Genomic DNA, 23016 nt, shown 5'->3' with positions numbered 1-23016 from the left:
GTTGGGGATTTGGGGGCAGAGTCAGTTCACATTGGGGTTTTGGGGGCAGAGTCAGTTCACGTTGGGGATTTGGGGGCAGAGTCAGTTCACGTTGGGGTTTTGGGGGCAGAGTCAGTTCACGTTGGGGATTTGGGGGCAGAGTCAGTTCATGTTGGGGGTTTGGGGGCAGAGTCAGTTCGCGCTGGGGATTTGGGGGCAGAGTCAGTTCACGTTGGGGATTTGGGGGCAGAGTCAGTTCACGTTGGGGTTTTGGGGGCAGTGACAGTTCACGTTGTGGATTTGGGGGCAGAGTCAGTTCACGTTGGGGTTTTGGGGGCAGAGTCAGTTCACGTTGGGGATTTGGGGGCAGAGTCAGTTCACGCTGGGGATTTGGGGGCAGAGTCAGTTCACGTTGTGGATTTGGGGGCAGAGTCAGTTCACGCTGGGGATTTGGGGGCAGAGTCAGTACACGTTGGGGTTTTGGGGGCAGAGTCAGTTCACGTTGGGGATTTGGGGGCAGAGTCAGTTCACGTTGTGGATTTGGGGGCAGAGTCAGTTCACGTTGGGGATTTGGGGGCAGAGTCAGTTCACGTTGGGGTTTTGGGGGCAGAGTCAGTTCACGTTGGGGATTTGGGGGCAGAGTCAGTTCACGCTGGGGATTTGGGGGCAGAGTCAGTTCACGTTGGGGATTTGGGGACAGAGTCAGTTCACGCTGGGGATTTGGGGGCAGAGTCAGTTCACGTTGGGGATTTGGGGGCAGAGTCAGTTCACGTTGGGGTTTTGGGGGCAGAGTCAGTTCACGTTGGGGATTTGGGGGCAGAGTCAGTTCACGTTGGGGGTTTGGGGGCAGAGTCAGTTCACGCTGGGGATTTGGGGGCAGCGTCAGTTCACGTTGGGGATTTGGGGGCAGAGACAGTTCACGTTGGGGTTTTGGGGGCAGAGTCAGTTCACGTTGGGGATTTGGGGGCAGAGTCAGTTCACGTTGGGGGTATGGGGGCAGAGTCAGTTCACGCTGGGGATTTGGGGGCAGCGTCAGTTCACGTTGGGGATTTGGGGGCAGAGACAGTTCACGTTGGGGTTTTGGGGGCAGTGACAGTTCACGTTGTGGATTTGGGGGCAGAGTCAGTTCACGTTGGGGTTTTGGGGGCAGAGTCAGTTCACGTTGGGGATTTGGGGGCAGAGTCAGTTCACGCTGGGGATTTGGGGGCAGAGTCAGTTCACGCTGGGGATTTGGGGGCAGAGTCAGTTCACGTTGTGGATTTGGGGGCAGAGTCAGTTCACGCTGGGGATTTGGGGGCAGAGTCAGTTCACGTTGGGGTTTTGGGGGCAGAGTCAGTTCACGTTGGGGATTTGGGGGCAGAGTCAGTTCACGTTGTGGATTTGGGGGCACAGTCAGTTCACGTTGGGGATTTGGGGGCAGAGTCAGTTCACGTTGTGGATTTGGGGGCAGAGTCAGTTCACGTTGGGGATTTTGGGGCAGAGGCAGTTCACGCTGGGGATTTGGGGGCAGTCAGTTCACGTTGGGGATTTGGGGGCAGAGTCAGTTCACGTTGGGGGTTTGGGGACAGAGTCAGTTCACGCTGGGGATTTGGGGGCAGAGTCAGTTCACGTTGGGGATTTGGGGGCAAAGTCAGTTCACGTTGGGGTTTTGGGGACAGTGACAGTTCACGTTGGGGATTTGGGGGCAGTGACAGTTCACGTTGGGGATTTGGGGCAGAGTCAGTTCACGTTGGGGATTTGGGGGCAGAGTCAGTTCACGCTGGGGATTTGGGGGCAGAGTCAGTTCACGTTGGGGTTTTGGGGACAGTGACAGTTCACGTTGGGGATTTGGGGGCAGTGACAGTTCACGTTGGGGATTTGGGGGCAGAGTCAGTTCACATTGGGGATTTGGGGGCAGAGTCAGTTCACGTTGGGGGTTTGGGGGCAGAGTCAGTTCACGTTGGGGATTTGGGGGCAGAGTCAGCTCATGCTGGGGATTTGGGGGCAGAGTCAGTTCACGTTGGGGGTTTTGGGGCAGAGTCAGTTCACGCTGGGGATTAGGGGGCAGAGTCAGTTCACGTTGGGGTTTTGGGGGCAGAGTCAGTTCACGTTGGGGATTTGGGGGCAGAGTCAGTTCACGTTGGGGATTTGGGGGCAGAGTCAGTTCACGTTGTGGATTTGGGGGCAGAGTCAGTTCACGTTGGGGTTTTGGGGGCAGTGTCAGTTCACGTTGGGGATTTGGGGGCAGAGTCAGTTCACGTTGGGGGTTTGGGGGCAGAGTCAGTTCGCGCTGGGGATTTGGGGGCAGAGTCAGTTCGCGTTGGGGATTTGGGGGCAGAGTCAGTTCGCGTTGGGGTTTTGGGGGCAGAGTCAGTTCGCGTTGGGGATTTGGGGGCAGAGTCAGTTCACGCTGGGGATTTGGGGGCAGTCAGTTCACGCTGGGGATTTGGGGGCAGAGTCAGTTCACGCTGGGGATTTTGGGGCAGAGTCAGTTCACGTTGGGGATTTGGGGGCAGAGTCAGTTCACGCTGGGGATTTGGGGGCAGAGTCAGTTCACGTTGGGGATTTGGGGGCAGAGTCAGTTCACGCTGGGGATTTGGGGGCAGAGTCAGTTCACGCTGGGGATTTGGGGGAAGAGTCAGTTCACGTTGGGGATTTGGGGGCAGAGTCAGTTCACGCTGGGGATTTGGGGGCAGAGTCAGTTCACGTTGGGGATTTGGGGACAGAGTCAGTTCACGCTGGGGATTTGGGGGCAGAGTCAGTTCACGCTGGGGATTTGGGGGCAGAGTCAGTTCACGCTGGGGATTTGGGGGCAGAGTCAGTTCACGCTGGGGATTTGGGGGCAGAGTCAGTTCACGTTGGGGATTTGGGGACAGAGTCAGTTCACGTTGGGGATTTGGGGACAGAGTCAGTTCACGCTGGGGATTTGGGGGCAGAGTCAGTTCACGCTGGGGATTTGGGGGCAGAGTCAGTTCACGCTGGGGATTTGGGGGCAGAGTCAGTTCACGTTGGGGTTTTGGGGACAGTGACAGTTCACGTTGGGGATTTGGGGGCAGTGACAGTTCACGTTGGGGATTTGGGGGCAGAGTCAGTTCACATTGGGGATTTGGGGGCAGAGTCAGTTCACGTTGGGGGTTTGGGGGCAGAGTCAGTTCACGTTGGGGATTTGGGGGCAGAGTCAGCTCATGCTGGGGATTTGGGGGCAGAGTCAGTTCACGTTGGGGGTTTTGGGGCAGAGTCAGTTCACGCTGGGGATTAGGGGGCAGAGTCAGTTCACGTTGGGGTTTTGGGGGCAGAGTCAGTTCACGTTGGGGATTTGGGGGCAGAGTCAGTTCACGTTGGGGATTTGGGGGCAGAGTCAGTTCACGTTGTGGATTTGGGGGCAGAGTCAGTTCACGTTGGGGTTTTGGGGGCAGTGTCAGTTCACGTTGGGGATTTGGGGGCAGAGTCAGTTCACGTTGGGGGTTTGGGGGCAGAGTCAGTTCGCGCTGGGGATTTGGGGGCAGAGTCAGTTCGCGTTGGGGATTTGGGGGCAGAGTCAGTTCGCGTTGGGGTTTTGGGGGCAGAGTCAGTTCACGTTGGGGATTTGGGGGCAGAGTCAGTTCACGCCGGGGATTTGGGGGCAGTCAGTTCACGCTGGGGATTTGGGGGCAGAGTCAGTTCACGCTGGGGATTTTGGGGCAGAGTCAGTTCACGTTGGGGATTTGGGGGCAGAGTCAGTTCACGCTGGGGATTTGGGGGCAGAGTCAGTTCACGTTGGGGATTTGGGGGCAGAGTCAGTTCACGCTGGGGATTTGGGGGCAGAGTCAGTTCACGCTGGGGATTTGGGGGCAGAGTCAGTTCACGTTGGGGATTTGGGGGCAGAGTCAGTTCACGCTGGGGATTTGGGGGCAGAGTCAGTTCACGTTGGGGATTTGGGGACAGAGTCAGTTCACGCTGGGGATTTGGGGGCAGAGTCAGTTCACGCTGGGGATTTGGGTGCAGAGTCAGTTCACGCTGGGGATTTGGGGGCAGAGTCAGTTCACGCTGGGGATTTGGGGGCAGAGTCAGTTCACGTTGGGGATTTGGGGACAGAGTCAGTTCACGTTGGGGATTTGGGGACAGAGTCAGTTCACGCTGGGGATTTGGGGGCAGAGTCAGTTCACGCTGGGGATTTGGGGGCAGAGTCAGTTCACGTTGGGGATTTGGGGGCAGAGTCAGTTCACGCTGGGGATTTGGGGGCAGAGTCAGTTCACGTTGGTGTTTTGGGGGCAGAGTCAGTTCACGTTGGGGGTTTTGGGGGCAGAGTCAGTTCACGTTGGGGATTTGGGGGCAGTCAGTTCACGCTGGGGATTTGGGGGCAGAGTCAGTTCACGTTGGGGATTTGGGGGCAGAGTCAGTTCACGCTGGGGATTTGGGGGCAGAGTCAGTTCACGTTGGGGTTTTGGGGGCAGAGTCAGTTCACGTTGGGGGTTTTGGGGGCAGAGTCAGTTCACGTTGGGGTTTTGGGGGCAGAGTCAGTTCACGTTGGGGATTTGGGGGCAGAGTCAGTTCACGTTGGGGGTTTTGGGGGCAGAGTCAGTTCACGCTGGGGTTTTGGGGGCAGAGTCAGTTCACGTTGGGGGTTTGGGGGCAGAGTCAGTTCACGCTGGGGATTTGGGGGCAGTCAGTTCACGTTGGGGATTTGGGGGCAGAGTCAGTTCACGTTGGGGGTTTGGGGGCAGAGTCAGTTCACGCTGGGGATTTGGGGGCAGAGTCATTTCACGTTGGGGATTTGGGGGCAGAGTCAGTTCACGTTGGGGATTTGGGGGCAGAGTCAGTTCATGCTGGGGGTTTGGGGGCAGAGTCAGTTCACGTTGGGGGTTTGGGGGCAGAGTCAGTTCACGTTGGGGGTTTGGGGGCAGAGTCAGTTCACGTTGGGGATTTGGGGGCAGAGTCAGTTCATGCTGGGGGTTTTCTTCGCTTCCCGCCTCATGGAACAGCGTCATCGTGGTGACATAACCGACGTGTTTGTGCGTTCTGCGGAGCGTGATGACGTCTTACCCCAATTTGCTTGTTTGCGCCGTGGACGTGTCTAGAAGCGTCATGACGTTTCTGTTTGCGTGTTGACGCAGCCGGTGATGACTGGTATTCTGGCCGAGGTGAGTCTTGGTCGTTCTGTTGGCCTGCAGTGTCTCTGGTTCCGGGCCTCACACTGAGGTACCACGGTGCCTGAGGACTCGGAATCGATCGCTGCTCCTGACCTTGTCCACTCGATTTGCGGCCTGGACCCGCCATCGGCCGAATTCCTGCGGGTGAGAGAGAGCCCGAGGGAGCAGACCCCACAGCCAAGGGTATTTGCCCGGGGCCCAGCAGCCAGGGGTATTTTGCCGGGGCCCCACAGCCATTGTTATTTACCCGGGCCCCCACAGCCATGGGTATTTTGCCGGGCCCCCACAGCCATGGGTATTTTGCCGGGGCCCCACAGCCATGGGTATTTACCCGGGGCCCCCACAGCCATGGGTATTTTGCCGGGGCCCCACAGCCATTGTTATTTACCCGGGGCCCCACAGCCATGGGTATTTTGCCGGGCCCCCACAGCCATGGGTATTTTGCCGGGCCCCCACAGCCATGGGTATTTTGCCGGGGCCCCACAGCCATGGGTATTTACCCGGGGCCCCACAGCCATGGGTATTTTGCCGGGCCCCCACAGCCATGGGTATTTTGCCGGGCCCCCACAGCCATGGGTATTTTGCCGGGGCCCCACAGCCATGGGTATTTTGCCGGGGCCCCACAGCCATGGGTATTTACCCGGGGCCCCCACAGCCATGGGTATTTTGCCGGGGCCCCACAGCCCTGGGTATTTTGCCGGGGCCCCACAGCCATGGGTATTTACCCGGGGCCCCCACAGCCATGGGTATTTACCCGGGGCCCCCACAGCCATGGGTATTTACCCGGGGCCCCACAGCCATGGGTATTTACCCGGGGCCCCACAGCCATGGGTATTTACCCGGGGCCCCACAGCCATGGGTATTTACCCGGGGCCCCACAGCCATGGGTATTTACCCGGGGCCCCACAGCCATTGTTATTTACCCGGGGCCCCACAGCCATTGTTGTTTACCCGGGGCCCCACAGCCATTGGTATTTACCCGAGGCCCCACAGCCATTGTTATTTACCCGAGGCCCCACAGCCATTGTTATTTACCCGGGGCTCCACAGCCATTGGTATTTACCCGAGGCTCCACAGCCATGGGTATTTTGCCGGGGCCCCACAGCCCTGGGTATTTTGCCGGGGCCCCACAGCCCTGGGTATTTTGCCGGGGCCCCACAGCCATGGGTATTTTGCCGGGGCCCCACAGCCATGGGTATTTACCCGGGGCCCCCACAGCCATGGGTATTTACCCGGGGCCCCCACAGCCATGGGTATTTACCCGGGGGCCCCACAGCCATTGTTATTTACCCGGGGCCCCACAGCCATTGTTATTTACCCGGGGCCCCACAGCCATTGGTATTTACCCGAGGCTCCACAGCCATTGGTATTTTGCTGGGGCCCCACAGCCATTGGTATTTACCCGGGGCTCCACAGCCATTGGTATTTTGCTGGGGCCCCACAGCCATGGGTATTTACTCGGGGCCCCACAGCCATGGGTATTTACTCGGGGCCCCACAGCCATGGGTATTTACCCGGGGCTCCACAGCCATTGGTATTTACCCGGGGCACCACAGCCATTGGTATTTACCCGGGGCACCACAGCCATTGGTATTTACCCGGGGCCCCACAGCCATTGGTATTTACCCGAGGCTCCACAGCCATTGGTATTTGCCGGGGCCCCACAGTCATGGGTATTTACTCGGGGCCCCACAGCCATTGTTATTTACCCGGGGCCCCACAGCCATTGTTATTTACCCGGGGCCCCACAGCCATTGTTATTTACCCGGGGCCCCACAGCCATTGGTATTTACCCGGGGCCCCACAGCCATTGTTATTTACCCGAGGCCCCACAGCCATTGTTATTTACCCGAGGCCCCACAGCCATTGTTATTTACCCGAGGCCCCACAGCCATTGTTATTTACCCGAGGCCCCACAGCCATTGTTATTTACCCGAGGCCCCACAGCCATTGTTATTTACCCGAGGCCCCACAGCCATTGTTATTTACCCGGGGCCCCCCAGCCATTGTTATTTACCCGGGGCCCCCCAGCCATTGTTATTTACCCGGGGCCCCCCAGCCATTGTTATTTACCCGAGGCCCCCCAGCCATTGTTATTTACCCGAGGCCCCACAGCCATTATTTACCCGGGGCCACACAGCCATTGTTATTTACCCGGGGCCCCCCAGCCATTGTTATTTACCCGGGGCCCCCCAGCCATTGTTATTTACCCGGGGCCGCACTGTTATTGGTATTTTCCTGGGTCCCCGCAACCAGGGTTATATACCCGGGTCCCCGCAGGCCGGGGTATTTACCCAGGGGCCAGCCAGAGGTATTTATCCAATGGAGGGTATTCACCCTGTGGTTGGGATTGGCAGTATCAGGGATTTGGCTTGTTGAGTCGTCTTGTCTACAGAGTATTTACTGTGCGGAAATGTTGGAGGTTGTGATTGGCACTATGATGGGCTTTTTATTGTGGAGGAATTGCCTGATTCATTCGGGTAGGATGATGAACCTGTTGCCGGTATGTAGTCTAATAGGCCTCAAAAGGTTTAATGCCTGGAATCAATCTTTTTCAAATGGGCACTTTTTCATATCTGTTATGGCAGCATCCTGAAGGGATGATTTGTGGATTCTCAATGCAGATCACACACACCACATTGTTCAAATTCTTCTTAATTGTTAGTAATGCCACTGGCGGAAGATCTACTCACTGGCTCTTACTGGGTTAATGACACTAACACTGGGGACATGGGTATTTAAGCAGTGTGTGACAGAGAGGAAGGGTGGACTTTTCAGTGGCCACTTGATATGTGAAGGTCTCCCAGCAGAAGCAACTGTTCTTCGAACTGTATACACTGGAATCAAGTTCTAGTGTGGAGATGATGAGCACGGTACAGTGTGTGCCCGCCTGTGTATGCGTGCCAGCTTGTGTTTTTAAACATGTCCCTAATATTCTAGACAAGATTGATAGAAAGTAGTGGTCAGTGCTTCAGCCAGCATTATACAACTGAGTTTCAGGCCAAAGCTTTCATCTTTGAAGTAATCACCCAGTTAATTAATATTGGTGCTCCCTATTGAAGCCACCATTCACCTGATGAGCAAATTGGGCGAGGTGCTGGAGGGCTGCCACCTTCTGGAGAAAAGTGGGCTAAAGGGGGGGACGTGAGAAATAAAACCTTGTGACGTTAACATTGTGACTTTTAGTGGGCTTTTCATTTCTCAGTGCTCCTTTGGTAATGGGGTGTAATTTCTGTGGGCCAGCCACACACGGATACATTCAGTTCTGTGGGATTTTACTTTTGCCAATAATGACTTGTGTGGAACCTTATCAAAAGCCTTCGGAAAGAGCGTATAGAAACATCCATAGTCACTCCCTAATCCACCATGTTGGTGACCTCCTCCAAAAAAAAAAAGCAGCTAGATTAGTCAGACATGTGCACTGTTCACATATCCATGCTTCACACATCAGCTCATACTTGTCTGTGTTCAGTCACTTTAGCCCTGAGGATAGATGTTAAATTGACATCTCTGTAGTTCCATGGGCCTGAGGTTGAACTCTGGCACCTGTTTTTTGGGTGTAAAATGGTGTGGGAGAGCTATGGAAGCAGCACTTTTGAAAGCTGTATTCCATACTGAAATGGTGCCGGAAGTTAATGCGGAACCTGGAGAAGCAGTTCTCATTTTGTCTTTCCAGCTGCACTGCCGACTCACAACACCAGAAGCGGGCCCACTGCTGATCAGTGCTGTTTCCCATTGTGCCAAAGCCAATTTTCTTCTCCCCACCCTCCAACATCTTAAATAATGGAATAACAATTGCAATTTTCCAATCCTACGGCATAATTCCTGAATCGAGAGAACTTTGGAAAATAAATATATTTCTTTTAATACCCTGAGGTGGCAACCTGGAGACTTGTCTACTTTAAGTTTTATTATTTTTCCCCATTACCTTTTTTTCCTAACTTACATTAAATCCACAAATTTATTCCCTTGTACAGCTGGTACTATTGTCCCCTTTATTGTGAAAACTGATGCAAAGTACAAATTGAAAATGTTTATTCCTTACTGCCCATTATAATTTGTACGCATTTTGACACGAGCAGTTTCAGTAGAGTTGTACATACGAGGAAATGGTAATGCTTGATGGCTTATTTTGTACAAATTTAGTTAGACACTAATCTTCTCCTTGTACCTTTAACTCCTAGAATAACAACTTGATATAAGATTAAGGGTGAGACCCTTGATTTGTGATCATGGCTCAGTTTGGAGGACAGAAGAATCCCCCATGGACCACCCAGTTCTCTGCTGCTGTTACACAACCAGGTCAGTGTTTCTCAGTATTGCTGCTTATCGTGGGCCTATATCTCTCTCCAAAGCCCCACAGTATGTTCAGTCTCAACAAGTGTACAGTTGTCAGCAGAACACCAGGTTGCCTTTAGAACTTGTAGAACAAAGATTTTGCTGTGTCTAGCTTGGGAATTCTTTCTGCCAGGGTTGTTTAAGTGGTGCCCTCTGTTCATGAGACCATTCCTATGTTCAATCCTGATAATAGTATGGTCTCAGTAAAGTTATGCAATCAAACCATTATGCAAGACCGTACCATTGTTGTAATTTTTTAATTTATTGTTTCCGTTAGGTGCCCTTGGTGTTCAGCCATCATTGCTCGGGGCCTCTCCAGCAATGTACAGTCAACAGACAGCTCTGGCTGCAGCGGGCCTCACCACCCAAACAGCTACAGGCTATCAGCTCACCCAGACAGCGGCCCTACAACAGCAGGCAGCGGCTGCCGCTGTTGCACTGCAGCAGGTAGGATTGTTGGAGTGTACTACTGTCATCAACAGAGTTGCAGAGAAATCCAGTGGCGCCCTTCGATTGGTATAGTGTTTGAGACATGATACAGTCACACAATTGATTTCAACAGTGCTTCTTGTCGGGTTAATGTAGGCAATAAAGTAGCAAGTGTCCAGTTTGCCCTTTACCTATCTCATTTGGGATGGAATTTTAATGTCCTAGAGACTGTGAAACCTTTTGGTCAAGGAATTTTTGTTTAAAATAAATGCATTTATTTCATTTCATCTTAGTTTGTTCAGTTTGCTTACCCACTTTTTTTTCAGGTTTGCACTTGCTGCTGTTCAGTATTCAGTGTATTAACAGCTAATCTGTACTAATGCTTTGTCTTTCAACACACCATTAACATATTGTTTGCCTTTGCTCCGTGGCCTTTTGGTCAGCTATGTGGCCTGGTCCAATCTAGACCTCCTTTGTTATCTCTTGCCCCACCCCCACCTCACTTGCTTATAACCTGTGACTTTTCTAATATTTGTCAGTTCCGATGAAGGGTCACTGACCCGAAACGTTAACTCTGCTCTCTTTCCACAGATGCTGCCAGACCTGCTGAGTGGTTCCAGCATTTCTTGTTTTTATTTCAGATTTCCAGCATCCGCAGTATTTTGTTTTTATAATATTTTTAGATTATTTTGCATTGATTTAGAAAATCACATCCTTGCTATTGTGCATGTTGTATAGGAGATTTATAATGGAGAAATTACACCCACTGACACTATGTTCTTCATCTTTTTAAAGTAACTTGTTAAAAGTAATGTTCTCAAGTGGGCCACGTGCAAGCTAGTCCCTTTAAATTACTGCTCATGCACAGATGCGCATGAAAGGAGCCGTGCACTTAAACAAAGCACCCAAATGCTCCACAAAAAAAAAATTAGAGGGAACATTGCTGATGGCTACTGTCCTGGGCGAGGAATTTGAGGTGGTGAATTGTCCAAGAAGTGTACTGGCAGCTGCTTTGTAAGTGTATTGGTACCATACACTAAATGGCCCAGTGACAACACTGCCAGGATGAAATCAGTGTTAATGTAGCCTGTTGTGATTTGACTATGATTCTTAAATTAGAGGAAAATCTTACTGTCCACATTGCCACAATGTGCATTAATTAAGTTGGCCTCTTCCATAAAATCTCAAATTTTTGTACAATGGGTTAAATGTAATGCCCTTGTTTCTGTTTTACATTTCACCTCTAACTCCCAAAGGTGTTTCCCACAAGGTGTGAGAGCCGGCCACCTGTATTAGGGCGGCGCAGTGGTTAGCACCGCAGCCTCACAGCTCCAGCGACCTGGGTTCGATTCTGGGTACTGCCTGTGCGGAGTTTGCAAGTTCTCCCTGTGACCGCGTGGGTTTCCTCCGGGTGCTCTGGTTTCCTCCCACATGCCAAAGACTTGCAGGTTGATAGGTTAATTGGGCAATTTATAATGGCCCCTAGTGTAGGTAGGTGGTAGGGAAATATATAGGGACAGGTGGGGATGTGATAGGAATATGGGATTAGTGTAGGATTAGTATAAATGGGTGGTTGATGGTCGGCACAGACTCGGTGGGCCGATGGGCCTGTTTCAGTGCTGTATCTCTAAACTAAACTAAACTATTTCTCACTCATCTGCTTTGAAATGAAACTCCAGTGTTTCCCTCCTTTCCTATAGAAGAAAGCCTTGAAGTGCCTTCGATGGCCGGCCCGATATTGGGTACTCAGAATGTGAGGAATCTCAGGACAAAAATCTGAACACCCAGCAAATCGCATTTGAACCTCTTGTTATTTGTCGAGCCCTGAGAGGGGGAACATTGGAGCAGGAGAAGGCCATTTAGTCCCTTGAGTCAGTTTTCTCATTCAGTGAGATGGCTGAACTGTGAACTAACTCCCCATATCTTACTTTGCCCCCTGTCCCTTATACCTTAATATCAAATTTTAAATTAATAATTGATCCAGCATTAATTGGCGTTTGCAGAAGAAAGGTACAAACTTCTACCAGCCTTTGTAGAATTGTTTCCCAATTTCACTTCTGAAAGGTCTGGCTTTAATTTTTAGGCTATGCCCCTAGTCCTAATCTCCCCAAACAGTGGAAATAGTTTATCTCTATCTACCAGTGTACAATGTGTGATTGTGGTTTGAATGGAGCTTTTCTGGACATTTGTGTCTGAGGAACCATTTTGCCTTCAGAAAACCTGTCAGAAGAGTCCTACTCAGTTTAATTTCATGTATCATGGGTGTGTGTAAAGGCAACAGGGAATGTCATTATTTTCACTGCCTGTTGGTTTTCACAATACTGTCCATTTGTTTTTCAGCAATATCAACAGCCCCAACAAACCATTTACAGTGTCCAGCAACAGGTTTGTGTAATTTCTTCTTTCATGTGAGTGGAGCACTTTGCCAATGTTAACATTGAAGCATATCTTTCCTTTTTGTAAAGGGCTGTGCTTTGCAATTAATTTTTACCTTTACTGATAATTTCAACAGTAATAATTCATAAAGATTGACGTTCGGTTGTGAATTATAAATGTATTTTCTGTTAATAAAATTACATAGGTCAGTATTCATTTAAAAAGACCCCTATATGAATGATGCCCATCCAAAATGCGACCTACCTTGCTGCTTCAGATGCTACCAATTTTCAGCATTCGCGGTGTTTGCCCGTTCTTCAGTGATGGAATTTTGCTGTCCAGCTGTTAAACTGCAACCGTTCACACTGGTTTTGCTGTCAGAATCTGTCTCTTGGCCTTACTCAGTACATTTTCAAGATAGGCTCAGTGTCCACCTGGGAAAGTCACGTATGTTTCAAAACTTGCATATTTTACATCCGTCCCAATGGTATTTTGTTGCCGTTCTAAATTGGCTAGTTTGAAATGACGCAATGACTCGCGCAGCTTGCATGATTCGGTTGACGACATTTTGGCGTTGTGGATATTTTGTGCTTATTCCAGCTATAGTGTTTTGGTATTCATGTGCAATGGAGATTCTTGAGAATGATTGGCCTGATGTGCGTCCTTCTTCGTTCTGATGCTCTCAGAGCCGTGCTTTATTCACTTATCTTTAAGTGGAGCCTCGCATCCAACTTCATTGAAACTTGTTTAGTTGTGACTGCACCTTTCCATCTTCTCATGGTGTCATATGTGGAGGATTCACTGAAGACCATCCCACCCCAACCCCATCGACAAGATTCATTGAAGGAGCCTGGATGACAGGGTCATTGGTATTGAGAGATATAAAGTGATTTATGCTGCTTTTAGCTTGTTTTTTCGCACTCAAGACAAACACGAGACTTGTGACGGCATCAGGTGCAGTGGTGATGTTGTGCTTGGCCTCCTGTGTTACTGACTGTAGTGAGGGTCATCATAACTTGGTGGTAGGTGCTTCTTAGTGTTCCGTACTTAGGCCTAAACACTATTGTTGGGGTGAGAGATTTGTTTTTAATTGTGCTTTTTCCTCACGAACGTGAACAACCACCAGCTGTATTTTCAGAGCCTGTTCCTGCCTGATCAACCTAAATGGTCAAGTCAGTGGTATCTCCTTGTCTCCCATTTGGACACTTCAGTGTTTTATCTTGTGCCCAATCTTGAATCAAAAGTACCCCATCTGAGAGGTCTCAGAGTCAAAGATATCACGCCTTGAATTGACTGTCCCTCCAGATAATGCGGCAACCAGCAGACAACAGAACTTACCCTCACTGTTTGCACTGAATGCTTCCTCTGGTTTACTAATGTGCTTTGTTAAAGGTGCGGGCCTTTGACTTGTGCTGATGGCAGCATGAGAGGGGCGCTCCCTTGGGTGGGTCACTGGACTGATACCACATTCAGGCTGTTCATCGTCAGATTAGGTGTCTTTGCTTAGGTTCTCCAATTCTCTTGGTTGGATGTTGTTGATCAGATTTGGCTAGACTGACTCTCCGCTCCCCACCAAATCTACAGTGATCAAATTCATGCCCATCATGAAAACCTGGTCTGCATGCTTTGCTCGCAAATGTTTTAGAAAAAGATTGACTGTCTGGCGACTCATTAACCATACATCTGGGATCCATTCTGAGTAAATAGCAAGAGACGTGGGATCTTGTAATTCTCCCAAAGAATAAAGTTGTGATCCATTGTGCTTAGAGCAGCCACTGGGTAATCTCTGCTGTTTGCTTAATACAGTGGGGGGGGTGGTGTTGGTGAAGAAGGGCAATCTTCCTTTCCTGAACCAGCGGCACCCAGGTCAACCGTCGTGACTCAATGACCTGGATTTTACGGTCACTGGCAAACAAACAGTGCCAGTCATTCACTGCACTTGCATGTGCCCACAGGCTTTCTATTGGCCTATGCACTGGAACCTGCTGTGGTTAGTGACAGTGTCCTATGTATGAACAGGGCAAGCAATAAAGTGTCTCTTTCAACCAAACAGACTGAAGATTCCTTAATGAGGCACGCAGAGATGGGATTAAAATTAAAATGGGATTAAGAGGCAGAAAGAAAAAATTGTTAAATCTTCAACAATAATTGAAATCTGAAGGAAAGAGACTCCACCTATAAAAGTTAGTTTTCTGGGCCAGAGATGATGTTTTCAAGTAGGTAAGGTGCATCACACCTTTACAAATTTATTTAAAAATGGACAAGACCCAACTTCTTCAGGTGTGTTTAGTGAGTATATATCATGCAAGTACTGCAACTTCACACACTAATGTATTTCAATGCTGTGTCATTGTAGCTTCTAGAGGAGCAGGGCAACTCGGATAGCATTTCCTGATTTTCATGTTTAACTATGCATGTGTGGACACTGCAAGTTCCTGTCCTATTTACTCTTTAACACTGAGCGCTGAGTATAATGGGATATGGAGGGGAAAGACCTCCCAGCCCCAATATCTTTCTCCAGTTGAAGGGAAAGGAGCCAGAATCAATCTACAGGCACAGAATGATCTGTCCCTTCCCATTGCCACCAATTCATTCACTGAGCTGTCTGACCACTTATGTAATAGATAACGGCGCACTACTCTAATGGCCAATGTATGAAAATTAATCTTACCCTGAGGACCATTTTGCCAGGCCACGGGGCTGGCTTAAATGTTTTGGGAATCGCAGATATTTTCACCCTAAAAAGACTTTGATCTGGTTTTAAGCTTTATATTTATGGGGGACTTGTTGACTGACAAATTCTCCATCTTCTGGATCTCACGATGTCTGTAGTTGGGCCATGAGCTCAGAGCAGACTAGTGTAACATCACTTTGGCTGGCTTGTTTGAGTCATAGAGCACTGAAACAGGCACTTCGGCCCACTGACCATCAACCACCCATTTATACTAATCCTACATTAATCCCACCTTCCATACCACATCCCCACCTTCGCTCAATTCTCCTACCACCTACCTACACTAGGGGCAATTTACAATGGCCAATTTACCTATCAACCTGTTGTGGGAGGAAACTGAAACCCATGTGGTCACAGGGAGAACTTGCAAACAGGCAGTACCCAGAACCGAACCTGGGTCGCTAGAGCTGTGAGGCTGCGGTGCTAACCACTGTGCCGCCCCTGCTGGCTATCTGCCTGTGGCCCCTGAAATCAAAGGCACTCTGCTGCTGGAGTGGAATCAGTGCTGCTAGTTGGGTATTGGAGGAGTCCTATATGATCAGAGTCTGGAATTTGCTGTTAATCATTTTGAGGACTTGAATATTTAAGAAATTGGATGCAAACATTAACGTTTTCCTTTTCTTCAGCTGCAGCAGCCCCCACAAGCTTTGCTTCCGCAAGTAAGTTTACTGTTTATTTTGTTATAGCTGAACATTGGACTTTATTTCAGGAGTGACATTATTTTGTTGTAGCCATGTGTCCGTGTTCAGATCTTGTCATTTTGCAATCATGCCTATCTAGTTTGTGCAATATTTGCATTCTGGCAGTAGTGGTGCCCTAGTGGCAGATAGCTGATACTGCAATATTTCCTCCTTTATCACAAGTCCCGTGCATGTTACACGCTTCTGTTTTTCCAGACACACTCAAAATATTCCAGTGATTCTGCTGCTCATGTAAAAATAATAGTTTTAAGGCCACATTTCAATCCTACAAAAGGTGTGGGCTTCTTTAGTTTCAGTCACACTGGATTATATCACTGGTTTATTTCAGGAGAGCAGCAATTTTGAATCAAATGTCATAAAGAGAAATCCTTACAATGTGTTGTCATTGTTTCTCGCATTTTCTGTTTTGGAGTCACTTTTTAATGTTTTCTATGTGACGCAGGGAAAGATTCCAAGTTTATTTCTCATATTTTGCAACTTTATGATATCCTGTCAAATGTCCTAACCCTAACCCATTCACCAGTAAATGTTGACAGGCTATTGAGCCACGGAAGGCCTCGTGGCCAACCCTGGTCCTGTCTTCACCCAACCACTACACTTGTGCACTTTGCAGCAGGAGTCCCTGGATACTCGTCAGCCAGGATTCCCAGTCCTGATTTTGATTTTTGCTTGTTGACCAAGGATGCTATTGTCAATTGCTGTGGCCCTGCTGCTGTCCTGGCTGAGATCTGTTGCTTGGCACAGACTAGGAATCAGACCTGTCACCTTACTGTCTGCATAGCTCAGTCCTATGCTATGGAGTGCACTTACCCAATGATCCCTGGGGGATCTGCATGGTCAAGTTGCTTTGCAAGGACAATGATTGTCACATGTAATATTTCAACCCACTTTCAAAGTGAATCAGTTCACTCCATGCACAAAAGGACTGAGTTAAAGTCATTTGATGCCCTTTCCCTTGGTGATGAAGATGCATATTAAACAGTATTTGTCAGATTTGATGGAGTTGAAGATGCAGAGTCCCATATCCTTTGAGCTGCATAACTTTTCAAAACATTTCTGTTGGTTTCCATGTTTAATTAGGACACTTAATTCTGTGTGCTGTTCCTTGTTTTTTAGCCGGGAGTGGCTCTACCCACAAGTCTCAATGCCCCGCAGACAACAGCACAAATCACCGTCTCTTACCCAACGCCCCGGGCTACACAGCAGCAAACCCAACCCCAGAAGCAGCGGGTCTTCACCGGAGTTGTAACCAAGCTTCATGACACGTTTGGATTTGTGGATGAGGACGTCTTTTTTCAGCTGAGGTTTGTACCTCATATTTAACTTTACACAAAATTAGGAACAAAAGGAGGCTATTCCACCCCTTGAGCCTGTTACACCTTTCAGTTAGATCATGGCTGATCTGTATCTTAACGCCATCTAACAATTTTGTTCCTTTTTAATACCCTTACCAAAAAAACAATCTTATCAATCTCAGTGTTGAAATTTTCAGTTGACCCCCAACTTCAGCTTATTGGGGGAGGGTTTTCCAGATTTCCACTATCCTTTGTGTGAAGAAGTACTTCCCAACATCATCCCTGAATGGCCTAGCTCCAATTTTAAAGTTGTGACCCCTTGTTCAGGACTTCAACACCGGCTACAAAAACAAGTCAGAGGCTGGGAATTCTGCCGTAACTCACCTCGTGACTCCCCAAAGCCTGTCCACCATCTACAAGGCACAAGTCAGGAGTGTGATGGAATGCTCTCCACTTGCCTGGATGAGTGCAGCTCCAACAACTCAAGATGCTCAACGCCATCCAAGACACAGCAGCCTCCTTGATCAGCACCCCTTCCACCACCTTCAACATTCACTCCCTCCGACACTGGTGCACAGTGGCAGCAGTGTGTACCATCTACAAGATGCACTGCAGCAACTCATCAAGTCTCCTTTGACAGCGCTTTCCTAACTCGCAACCTCCACAAACTAGAGGGACAAGGGCAACAGACACGTGGGAACACCACCACCTGCAAGTTCTTCTCCAAGTCGCATGCCATCCTGACTTGGAATTGTATCACTGTTCCTTCACTGTCATTGGGTCAAAATCTTGGAACTCCCTCCTAACAGCACTATAGAAGTACCTACACCACACAGATTGTTTTACCACCACCTTCTCGAGGGCAATTGGGGATGGTTAATAAATGCTGGCATTGCCTGTGATGCCCACATCCCATGAATGATTTTAAGAGAAAAAGATCCTGAGGTTCCACATCCCCTCTTGATCCCAAGAGGCCAGGGGTCCCCCTCCTGATCTCAGCTTCAGTTGGCCTCAGTGCCCTCCTCCTCGTTCCTGAGCATTGATCAATGACTCCTGTTGTAAATGATCACATGTGGATCCCTATGGGTTTTCCCACACTCCTCACATATAACACAGCCGGCATAGTAACATGGGTTCCAGCGGCCATATCTTTACTCATTTCACCACAGGGAATCTAGTCTGTGTGGCTCAGTGCACTGTTGTCAACAACTTGCATTTATATAGTATCTTTATTCTTTAATGTAGTAAAATATCTTAAGGTGCCTCACAAGAGCATAATCAGACCTAAAATTGACACTGAGCCAAAGAAGGAGACATTAGGACAGGTGACCAAAAGCTTGTTCAAAGAGGTAGGTTTTGAGGAGTGCCTTAAAGGAAGAGAGAAAGGTAGTGATGATTAGAGGTTTAATGAGGGAATTACAGAGCGTAGGGCCTAGACAGCTGAAGGCATGGCTGCCTGTGGTTGGGCAAAGAAAATAAGGGATGCACAAGAGGCCAGAGTTGAAGGAACACAGAGTTCTTGGAAGGTTATAGCGCTGGCAGAGCTTACAGAGATGGGGAGAAGTGAGGCCATGGAGAGATTTGAACACTAGGATGAGAAATTTAAATTCGACCTGTTGAAAATGACACAAAACTTGGATGGATTATGAACTGTTAGAAGGGTAGTGATAGACTTCAAGAAGACGTAGACAGGCTGGTTGAATGGACGGACGCGTGGCAGATGAAATTTAATGCAGAGCAGTATGAAATGATGCATTTTGGTAGGGAGAGTGAGGAAGGGCAATATAAAATGTAGGGTGCAATTCTAAAGTGGGTGCAGGAGCAGAGGGACTTGGGGCTATACGTGCTCAAATCATTGAAGGTGACGGGGCAGGTTCAGAAACAGTTAATAAGGCATTCAGGATCCTGGGCTTTATAAATAGAGGCATAGAGTACAAAAGGAAGTTATAGTGAACCTTTATAAAACACTGGTTTGACCTCAACTAGAGTATTGTGTACAATTCTGGGAACCATATTTTAGGAAGGATGTGAAGGCATAGGGGATGAGAATCTTTGGTAATGAGGGTAGATTGGCGAAGCTGGGGTTGTTCTCCTTCGAGAAGAGAAGGCTGAAAGGAGCTTTGTTCAAGGTGTTTAAAATTGTGAGGGGTCTGGACAGAGTAGATAGAGAGAAACTATTCCCATTGGCAGAAGGGTCGAGAACCAGAGTACACCAATTTAAACTGAATGGCAGAAGAGCCAGAGGCGACATAAGGAAAAACTTCTTTTCTGCAGCAAATGGTTAGGATCAAGAATACGCTGCCTGAGATTGTGATGGAGGCAGATTCAGTCGTGGCTTTCAAAAGGGAATTGGATAATTATCTGAAGGAAAAAGATTTGCAAGGCTGTGAGGAAAAGGCGAGGCAGTGGAACAAGCTGAGTTCTCACAGAGAGCCAGTACAGAATAGCCTCCTGTGTTGTAACCATTCTGTGATTCTGTTGGACCGGGAGCCAGTGTAGGTCAGCGAACATGAGCGATGAGTGAACCGGACTTAATGCAAGTTAGGATGCAAGCAGCAGAATTTTGGATGAGCTCAAGTTTACGCAAGGTGGAAGATGGGAGGCTGGCCAGGCAAGCATTGGAATAATTGTAGCTACAAGTAACAGATGCCAGGGGAGAGTTTCAGCAGCAGATAAGCTGAGGCAGAGGTAGAGATGGGCAATACTACAAAGGTGGGTGAGGATATGTGTTACAAAACTCAGCTGAGGACAGCCTAGGTTGTGAAGTTTGGTTCAGCCTGAGACCATAGAACCATAGAAAAATTATGGCACAGAAGGAGGCCATTCAGCCCATCTTGTCTGTGCTGGCTGAAAAAAAAGCTAGCCGCACAATCTAATCCCACCTTCCAGCACCTGGTTCATAGCCTTGCAGGTTACAGCACTTCAGGTGCATGTCCAGGTACCTTTTAAAAGAATTGAGGGTTTCTGCCTCCACCACCATTCCTAGCAGTGAATTCCAGACATCCACCACCCTCTGGGTGAAAAAGCTTTTCCTCATGTCCCCTCTAATCCTTCTACCAATTACCTTAAATCTGTGCCCCCTGATAATTGACCTTTCCGGTAGGGGAAACTGGACCTTCCTGTCTCCTCTGTCTAGGCCCCTCATAATTTTGTACACCTCTATTAAGTCCCGCCTCAGCCTTGTCTGTTCTAAGGAAAATTAGCCTAGCCTAGCCAATCTTTCCTCATAGCTACAACTTTCGAGCCCTGGCAACATTCTTGTAAATCTCCTCTGTACTCTCTCCAGAGCAATTATGTTCTTCCTGTAATGTGACCAGAACTGTACGCAGTACTCACAACTGTGGCCTAACCAGCATTTTATACAGTTCCAGCATTACATCCCTGCTTTTGAATTCTATACTCTGGCCAATAAAGGAAAGTATTCCATATGCCGCCTTCACTTTATCTACCTGTCCTGTCACCTTCAGGGACCTGTGGGCATGCACTGCAAGGTCTCTCATTTCTTCTACCCCTCTCAATATCCTCCATTTTATTGTGTATTTCCTCGCTTTATTTGCCCTCCCTAAATGCATTACCTCACACTTTTCTGGATTGAATTCCATTTGCCACTTTTCCGCCCACTCAACCAAACCATTGATATCATTCTGGAGTCTACGACTATCCTCTTCACTATCAACTACACAGCCAATTTTTGTGTCATCAGCAAATTTCCCAATCGTGCCTCCCACATGTAAGTCCACATCATTGATGTATACCACAAACAGCAAGGGACCCAACACTGAACCCTGTGGAACGCCACTGGAAACAGCTTTCCATTCACAAAAACATTGGTCGACTACTACCCTTTGTTTCCTGTCCCTGAGCCAATTTTGGATCCAACCTGCCACATTCCCCTGTATCCCATGGGCTTTCATTTTACTGACCAGTCTGCCATGTGGGACATTGTCAAATGCCTTACTAAAAGCCATGTCGACCACATCCACTGCACTACCTGCATCAATCCTCCTTGTTACTTCCTCAAAAAAGTCAATTATGTTAGTAAGACATGACCTTCCCTTAACAAATCCATGCTGACTATCCCTGATTAATCAGTACCTTTCTAAGTGGCAGTTTATCTTGTCCCTCAGAATAGATTCTAACAATTTACCGACCACCGAGGTCAAACTAAATGGCCTATCCCTCGCACCCTTTTTAAACAATGGTACAATGTTCGCAGACCTCCAATCCTCTGGTACCTCTCCTCTATCTAATGAGGATTTGAAGATGATCCTCAGTGCATCTGCTATTTTCTCTCTAGCTTCCTTTAACAACCTGGGATGCAATCCATCCGGCCCTGGTGATTTATCCACTTTCAAGGATGTCAGACCCTCTAGTACTTCCTCTCTCATTATGCTTATCGTATCTAATGTTTTACACTCCTCTTTTATTGCAATGTCTGCATCCCTCTCCTTTGTGAAGACGAGATAAAAAAACTCATTAAGAACCCTGCCCACATCTTCTGCATCCACGCATATGTTTCCTTGTACATATCTGATAGGCCCTACCCTTTCTTTAGTTATCTTCTTGCTCTTAATATACTGATAAAACATCTTTGGGTTTTCCTTGATTTTACCTGCCAGTAATTTTTCATGTCCTCTCTTTGCTTTTCTAATTTCCTTTTTTACTTCACCCCTGCACTTTCTAGGCTTTCTAAAGTATTAAGATTTTTGTGATCGTCATTAGCTTTCTTTTTCTGCTTTTAACTTGCCCTGTAAGCTTCTCGATTACAAGGGGGTTCGAGATTTGGCAGTACCACCCTTTGTCTTTGTGGGGACATGTCTACGCTGTGCCTGTAGTATCTCGCTTTTGAATGCCTCCCACTAGTTTGCCACTGATTCTCCTTCAAGTAGCTGTATCCAGTCCACTTTCGCCAGGTCACCTCAGTTTTTTAAAATTTGCCTTAGCCCAGTTTAGAACATTTACTCCTGTTTTATCTCTGTCCTTTTCCATGATTATGCTAAAACTTACTATTATGGTCACTATCTCCAAAATGGAGATTACTTCCTCCACTTGTCCAGCTTCATTACTGAAGACTAACTCTAGAATTGCGCCCCTTCTCGTTGGACTTGTTGCATGCTGGCTAAAAACATTCGAACGCAGTTCAAGAAGTTTGTCCCCTCTGTGCCCTTCACACTGTATCCCAGTTGATAGTGGGGTATTTGAAATCCCCAACTATTATTGCCCTATAGTTTTTGCACTCGGAAATTTGCCTATATATTTGTTCTTCTACCTTCCTCTCGCTATTTGGGGGGTCTATAGTACACTCCGAGTAGTGTGGCTGCCCTTTTTTATTTATGAGCTCCACCCATATGGCCTCATTTGATGATTCATTTAGCATATCATCCCTCCTCAAAGCTGTTACTGATTCCTTAACTAATAATGCTACACCCTCTCCCTCTCTATCCCGCCTGAAAACTCTATATCCAGAGATGTGGAGTTGCCGTTCTTGCCCCTCCTTAAGCCAAGTTTCCGTTATAGCAATAATATCATGTTGCCATGTGTCTATCTGTGCCCTCATCTCATCGACTTTATTTACTATACTCCTTGCATTCAAATAAATATCCTTTAACACTGCCAAATTCCTGTACTGCACACTTTTTAACGTTTGCTTCTTCTGTCTTTGAGTCACTCGCTAATTTTTTGCCTCCTGTTCCCTGCCCTAAAATTGCCCTATCTAAGACTGTGCTCAGGTTCCCATCCCCCTGCCAAGCTAGTTTAAACTATCCCCAACAGCACTAGCAAACCTTCCTGCAAGGATATTTGTCCCAGTCCTGTTCAGGTGCAGACCATCCGGCTTGTACAGGTCCCACCTTCCCCAGAACCAATGCCGCAGAAATCTGAAGCCCTCCCTCCTGCACCATCTTTCCAGCCACACATTCATCTGGTGTATTTTCCTATTCTAAACTCACTAGCACGTGGCCAGAGAGGAGGAAGGATTCGCCTGTGAGGAAACAAAGTTTGTGGCAAGAGCCAATGACAGTGGCTTTGGTCCTTCCAAGCTTAACTGAGGGAAATTG

General features: G+C 48.4%; 1 protein-coding gene across 3 annotated transcripts in view; it reads left to right on the top strand.

Moving 5' to 3' along the window:
* The first annotated feature begins 5019 nt into the window (after positions 1–5019).
* The window catches only part of ccar1 (cell division cycle and apoptosis regulator 1), a 74737-nt gene continuing 56740 nt past the window's right edge, over positions 5020–23016 (top strand). For 2 of the 3 annotated variants that reach the window (XM_068052403.1, XM_068052401.1), the window contains exons 1-6: positions 5085–5231; positions 9272–9389; positions 9703–9872; positions 12195–12239; positions 15591–15623; positions 16782–16969. In XM_068052403.1, the coding sequence (XP_067908504.1) occupies positions 9320–9389; positions 9703–9872; positions 12195–12239; positions 15591–15623; positions 16782–16969 (506 nt within the window). In that variant the 5' untranslated portion in view covers positions 5085–5231; positions 9272–9319. The other variant, XM_068052402.1, reaches the window with a different exon arrangement.

The sequence above is a fragment of the Heterodontus francisci genome, chromosome 20 (assembly GCF_036365525.1).
Source record: "Heterodontus francisci isolate sHetFra1 chromosome 20, sHetFra1.hap1, whole genome shotgun sequence".
NCBI classification, from domain to species: domain Eukaryota; kingdom Metazoa; phylum Chordata; class Chondrichthyes; order Heterodontiformes; family Heterodontidae; genus Heterodontus; species Heterodontus francisci.
This window is presented reverse-complemented; position numbering and strand designations above follow the sequence as displayed.